At 42.3% G+C, this 6907-nt stretch overlaps 1 protein-coding gene across 2 annotated transcripts; it reads left to right on the top strand.

The window, feature by feature from the left end:
• On the top strand, positions 1 to 6324 carry LOC110840146 (NADPH-dependent quinone oxidoreductase VAT1). Of its 2 annotated transcripts, none has more exons than XM_022084964.2 (7): positions 1 to 140; positions 1817 to 1886; positions 1968 to 2156; positions 2476 to 2686; positions 3640 to 3894; positions 4907 to 5154; positions 6108 to 6324. In XM_022084964.2, exons 2-7 carry the CDS (start codon positions 1818 to 1820, stop codon positions 6195 to 6197), a joined length of 1062 nt encoding a protein of 353 aa, XP_021940656.2. In that variant the 5' UTR covers positions 1 to 140; position 1817; the 3' UTR covers positions 6198 to 6324. The 2 variants fall into 2 exon arrangements, with proteins under 2 accessions (XP_021940656.2, XP_021940657.2); XM_022084965.2 differs by having other exon boundaries at positions 22 to 140; positions 1759 to 1886.
• The last annotated feature ends 583 nt before the right edge of the window (positions 6325 to 6907 follow it).

Below are 6907 nucleotides of genomic sequence, written 5' to 3' on the forward strand. Positions count from 1 at the left end.
CTAATCGAACGCCAGTGTTGGTCACTCTGCAGTTACTGTTTGAGTGGTAGACCTGTTGGACAGTGCTACATGTTGAAACGCGTGTAGTAAGGTATTTAGTGAGTTACGGGCAGGACCACTGGATCGACTGTTGAAGCAAGGTACGTATGTCGTAATCTGCATGGCAAATAGGCGAATGGCGTACGTTTTGCACGGCTCATAGATTTGTTACATTCATGATCATTTTTCTGTACAGCCAAACGTTTCACCCAATGACCTTGCATGTAATTATAAGAGGACACGGCCGTTTGAAATTATCTATGATTGGAAGAAATCCTCTGATTCTGTTTGGTAGTATGACAGTGGACCCATATATGACTTATGGCGAAAATATTAGGTGTCGACATTCCACCATTTCTTTGTAATAGACAGTTTTATTTTTTAGTTTCCTCGCTGTTGGTTCGTCTCATAAAAGTGGGCGTACTTGTGATGTCAGCGATATTTCTGTTATGGTTATCCTACGTTGCGGGTGGCTGGGATTTCCTAGTGAGGTGATTTCTTTACTTCACCGTGTCTGATAGTGGCTTTGGAGATAGAAATATTTGCATTTATTTATTTTCTTTATTCCCATTCGACAACGAGACGAGGACAGCCGGTTTCTCAGTGTAAAATGAGGAAAATAAAGTTCCCATTCAAGGCATCTGTAGGTTGGGTTCTATGTGTCAAGTAGAAACGGAATCGGAGACACGTGATAAAATATATTAACAGGAATGACACAGTGCGACTTTTAAAGGAACGGGTTGTACTGCTGAACTGTTTAAAAACGCACAGCTGCATTAATCCCAACTGCATTCCTGTCGTTCTTGAATGTGGATAAGAGAAGAAATAAAAGAGTACATGCAAAGAACTATGTCATAAATGAAATTTAGTCTCCCAAGCCATTACAGATATGGTGATCGAATAAAAAAATCACATCATTGGCATTTATAAAACTGCGTCCCCGATTTTTCTGGACATTTCAAACGGATATGTTTCCTATCAAAGTAGCCCACACAATTAGGAAATTTTCATCTATCAAAGAATTCAGCAGCGTTCTGATGGTGAAATGCAGTTTCGGAAATTACTCTGCTTTTTTATTACTTCCTCAGTAGCATTTAATATGTATTGGTATGTATTCAACGACATCCTGTGATAGTCATGAAAGCAATTTGTCAAACGTTCGCGCGATGTCGCTTGCAGTGCGACCGCAGACTCAGAATGTGATTAACGCGATAATGTCTGGGCTTGTGCGCGTGACAGATGTTGGTTTGTTTTTGTCCTTAGCCGTACCTGATATATGACGTAATTGTGTCTTGACACTTGTGTTTAGCATGAAGTTTTCAAAAAACTTGGATTTGTGAGATTACGTCGTGCGTCCACTGACAAAGTTAAACGTGTTACTTCCTGGTTGTTGGCAGGAACTGCTTGACTCACCGTCAAGAGCCAAAGTAATGTATCATATGGTTCGCAATTTATTGTTTTGTCATGAAAAGTAGCCAAGTTGTGACTTCCCAGAGGGAGATCTATAATTAGTTTTCAAGGAAGAAGCAGGAAGCCTGCTGAGCAGACACTTCAAGGCCATCTGTCTCATGATAAACTGTGAATAAGGATCTTGGCAACAATTTACCACTATTTCAGTAATGATTGTCGACCATAATTTGCGTGTATTTATTTCAAGTAACTATACTACCGCTGCATAACGATGTTTTGAGTGCGTTTTGATATTTTTTATTTTCACAGTTAACACCCTCCTGGACCGAACATTGATCTGTTATTTCCTCTTATTTGTATTCTTCAGGATGATATCAGCAGGTGATCCACAACTATCAGTCGTTTTGTCAGGATACGGCGGCTATGAGTGTCTTAAGGTGAGCACGGTGTGTTTTCGTAGATGTGTGACGGGTGGAAGGGAATTGCAAAATGACTGTGTTGATGGTTTATTTCTGTAGGTGATGCCATGGCCAACCCGATTGCTGGGCAAGGGTGATGTGCAGGTGGCCGTGGTGGTATGCGGGATGAATTTTGCGGACCTTTATACCCGCCAAGGGTTGTTGCATGAGAGAAAGCCCCCATTCGTGCTGGGCATGGAGTGCGCTGGGAAAGTGACTGCTGTGGGCGACAGTGTGACGCACATCAATGTGAGCAGTAACGGTCAGATTTAGAATAGTCTACTCTCTCTCATTACACATTCATCTCCTGAGTGTACGTACCTAATAGCTATGAGGACGTGAAGTCTTTCCACCATTTCCATGGATGAACATCCCGGAATATTTCAACCACAATCCTCCGAAACGTGAAGTACAGTGACTTCAGAAAAATGCTGATTGAGGTTTCTTGTATTTTGCGTAGTGACTCTAGGAAACCCTGAAAATTGGCAATGAATACTTCCTCACAATTTCTGGAATTTGAGCCTGTTCAGAAAGTATAGAAATCCAATAAGTTTCCTTGACACCGCAGGTGGGGGACCGTGTTCTGTGCTACCAGTACACTGGAGATCTGTATCGGGAGCACGTGGTAGTGTCTGCCTCGAACTGCTTCGTGCTGCCATCTGGAATGAGCTATGAACATGGTGCAGCACTTGCAGCCAACTACTTGACCGCGTACTTCTGCGTACTGGACATCGGTCACTTGCGCGATGGGCAGAGTATCCTCATACCGTCTTGCGCAGGTAGTCGTCTGCCCCAAGTTACTGATCTACTCAAATTTAAGTGCAATAACAGCAGTTGTATGTGATCTTTACTCACTTCTCCTGAAATCTAAGGTTTGTTTCCTGATGTGTTTCTATTTGGAAAAAGGAAGAATTACCAGATCAACAGAAAGTGACTGTAGTCAATTCTGACATATCCTTCCTTTGTCATCTTCGTGCTACATTTTTATCCATTATTATTTTGGCATTGTTCGCACCAAAAAAGAGTGGAATTATCAGTAATTAGCAGTGTGGATTATAATAGATCGGATGTTTCACATTCAACAAGTATGTTTTGAATTGGACTTGAATGTTTCAGTACATTAATTGTTCATAGCTTTGAAGAAACCATATGACTCAGGAGAATAGTAATATTTTAATCGAATTTGGAATACCAAGAAATATATTAGGTTGATTAAAATTATGTATACAAGGCTTCCATTACATAAGTAATTTTGTAACTTTCATTATGACTGAATGCGATTAAATCTTGGGCAAATATCTGTGGAATTATGGAGTTACGCAATACGGTGTTTCAGACACTGCCTTTTCCTCCATCGTCAGAGTAGATGTGAGAGCGATATAACTACCCATTGTGTATGTACCCACAACTATCTCTTGGAGCCGTGTGCTTGTTTGTCCTTGAGTCAACCAATAGGGACAGTGGATGGAGTCAGGTGACCAGTCATACACAGTCTGGGCATATTGTGCTGCCATCTGTTGTCGAACCTTCCTTCCTTCTGCATGGCTTGTATTGTATGCCAGAGATACGCAAAGAACCGTTTCCACATTACCAGATCCAAGATAGACCCATAAATATTTCAGGGTGATAGGACGGAGCGCGAAGGTTCATCTGTAAGCTTTATTGCATTTATATTTCTCTAGAAGCCTTGATATTGAAGGTAGATGACAAAGTGGCACTTCTCTTCTCGCAGGTGGAGTGGGATGGGCAGCCACTCAGCTTGCCCGCTCAGTAGGGACCGTCACTATCTTTGGTACGTGTTCCCCAGGAAAGCGCGATGCAGTGCAAAAGAATGGTGTCACACATCCACTGAACCACGATAACTATGATCAGGAGCTGCTTAAACACAGCCCCGATGGCGTGGACGTAGTGATCGACAGCGTGGCAGGGAGTGCCTTCAGCACAAGTCAGCGTCTGCTTAAACCTCTGGGACGAGCTGTGCTTATTGGTGAGACGTAAGAAGTAGATCGAAAGTAGTTTGTGGGGAAATGGGTCCAAACAGGTTATTTTCCTCTTCAGTAAGGCACAGAGAGGGAGAAATGGACCTAAATGGGTTGTACCGATTGTACAAACAATGCATATCTGAAGGGTTCCAAAGGCGGAAATAAATTTTCAGAAGTAACTGGATGATCAGGCATCAATTAGGAGGCGTGGGGAATGATGAACACGTCTTATAAAGTAAATTATTAATTTACAGATTAGCAAAAAGTGTGCTGTGGGATTTGAGGTTTTTACAGTGGCAAGTCTGAAGATTTCTGTCTTCTGGGTTGTTGCGCTGTGTAGTCTGGTAGAAGTCCCTCGTCCTGATGATGGAGACAGCATTGACCTCTGAAACGTTGGTGGGCATCGACCATACTACACGGCGCAACAACCCAGAAGACAGAAATCTTCAAAAAGTGTGCTGTCACTTAGCATTGATTTATAAGTTACTGGGGACAGTAAAACAAATAAGAATGACTGTTTTCAGCGTACTTCGGAGCTGAGTACTTTTAAATACCATTTTCCATTTAATGCAATTATACAGACACAAACTTCACCTTTCATGCTTCAACTAAGCTACCAGTGCCAAGTTTTCATAAAACGTACTTTCGGTGTAAAAACTTGAAGACTTGCTTTCATAATCTTTGAATTGTATTCAGTATCTTCTTCTTTCGCTCCCTCCTTTTTGCCACGTCTTTACATATTTACGAGGCTCGAGTTCAGAAAGGAAACATGAATTTCAAATTATGGATCAGGGGTTATCAGAGTAATCCCAGCATTGATTAGACTTTTAACTAAGAAATTAAAAATTCAATTAACAAAATACTAAAAAGGCATCAGTTGAATAATGCATGTAGAGAATATTTGTTCCAGTTTGCCTGATCTTTAATGTCCGGTATTCACATCTCAGTTTTGTGAATGCTTCGTCCGACATGTGAGCCGAGTATTGAGAGCCGTCTGTTGGTCTGATGATGTCACAGGCTCAAGCAGCGTGGTGACAGGCAGCAAGAAGATTGGGATGTGGAACTTTCTGCGAATGTGGTGGGACACCAAGGGCATCAGCGCTACAGACCTCATCATGCACAACCGTGTGGTGGCGGGTCTGCACCTCGGATTGCTGATGGAGCGGGAGCCCGACCGCATTCGAGAAGCTATGGATTACTTGTTCCAGCTGTACGAAGAGGGGAAAATCAAACCTTACATCGACTCCACATGGCCACTTGATAAGGTCCAATTCTCACTAAGTATTTATTTGTAAATTTATTTAACGACGCTTCCAGTTGCTTTAGATTGTACAGCGTTGAATGGAGGATGCATAATGAGTTGGTAAGTGTGAGGAAGGAAGTGGTCGTGGCTAAATGAAGGTACTGTCACAGTATTTGCATGGAAGGACTGAGTAAAACCATAAAATCCTTGGTGAGGATGGCCAGTCTCGGCTGAGGCATCAACCCGTGGCCTCCCAATATGAAGTGGGAGTCACTTTTTAGTACCTGAGACTGTTTTCTTGTAGTTGGACAGACATTTAGACCGCTTGCACACGTGAGCCGCTCAGCTGAGCAGCTCGCTGAGCCGGTATGCAGCTCACGTGCAATTCAGAGTTTGGCTCTCGTGACCCTCCGCTAGAGTTACCTATTACAAACAACTTACTGGAGTTTCTCCCCCGTATAAATGCGTTGGCTAGACTGGCTTGATCTGCAGCTCAGTGAGCCTCGTGTGAAAGGGTTCCACGTCAAAGCAGGCAAAACTCTTCCCTCCAGTAGCCGCTACTCGCGGGGAGAGCTGAGTAGTGGCTCATGAGCCGCTCACACAGGTTCAGCGGCTCTCGTCTGAAAGGGTCCAATGCATTTTGCTGAGATTTCTATCCCCATCAGTCGCTTCAGCCCATGTGAGCCACGTGTGAAGGGGCCCTTAGAGTGAAGGCCTGGGTTTAATTGTGGTCCATGTGTTTTATGATGAATAGGGTGGCTCTGGGGTAAATTATTCTTGTCTTTCTCTACCAGTCATTATGTTATTGATGATTCATATTAATTTATCAGTGGTTCATGTGATCTTTACAGGTGCAGTCTTTATTTAGAGTTTGACGTCTTGACTTGACACTTGTTGGCAGGATCGAATTATTATGACTGTCAGCAGGTGATTTGATCTTCGTCTTTACCACAACTTCCTGATCTGTTATTGCAGGTGGTAGACGCCACCAAGGTCCTGGCCGAACGAAAAAATGTGGGTAAGGTTCTGTTGACAATCGAGAGAACAGACTCTAGCGAGCTCTGAAGCATCACACTCCATACATTTGAATAATTAATTTTTTCATACTGATTTTAGAATCATCAAGAAATATAAATATACATTTATACATTTGTACTGAAAAGACAAATTTAAAAATAAACTTTGATTATAATGTCCTGTTTGTATTTTACATAGGGCATTCTTCCAGCACCCTGTCCCGCTGGATAGTCTTTATGCGAGGCATTTAATGTCCAGTCCACATCATCATCATCCCATTTTCTGTAGTGGGCATTTCAATATGAACCTTCCATAAACGCATGTGTTTGCCGGAGTGACCTCATTGATTCAGGTTCATCAACAAAGATGCATGCTATAAACCCCCCCCCCCCCCCCCCCCCCAATCAGACGACGTGCAATTCCATAAATATGAAACATTTCTTGGCTAGATATTAAGTGCCAACTGCTTGACGGTTAGCTTCAATTTGGGAGCTACCTTGTGTTTTTTTAGCATTATTTTAAATTATCCAAAACATGATGAAAATTATTGGAAGAAACGAAAGGTACTTTATTGAAACGCGCATGAAAATTATGAACTACTGTCGCTGGCATTTGAAATAACGTTTCTGTTCCAATCATAGCCGTGGCCATAGTGGTGAATGCCCCGGACTGGCTAGAATCGTACCGCCAAACCACTGAAATTTGAGGTATATAAATTAATTTTGTTTTATTCAAGATTATAATAGAACCACTGAATG

This window comes from Zootermopsis nevadensis, unplaced genomic scaffold, assembly GCF_977971745.1.
Source record: "Zootermopsis nevadensis isolate Lab colony 2312 unplaced genomic scaffold, Znev_1.0 Znev_ptg000008l, whole genome shotgun sequence".
Classification (NCBI taxonomy): domain Eukaryota; kingdom Metazoa; phylum Arthropoda; class Insecta; order Blattodea; family Termopsidae; genus Zootermopsis; species Zootermopsis nevadensis.

Coding starts and splice junctions, on each gene's coding strand:
- LOC110840146 (XM_022084964.2), top strand. CDS start 1,818: ATGATATCAGCAGGTGATCCACAACTATCAGTCGTTTTGTCAGGATAC. Junction 2,157..2,475: donor ACAGTGTGACGCACATCAAT/GTGAGCAGTAAC, acceptor TTGACACCGCAG/GTGGGGGACCGTGTTCTGTG. Junction 3,895..4,906: donor GGGACGAGCTGTGCTTATTG/GTGAGACGTAAG, acceptor ATGATGTCACAG/GCTCAAGCAGCGTGGTGACA.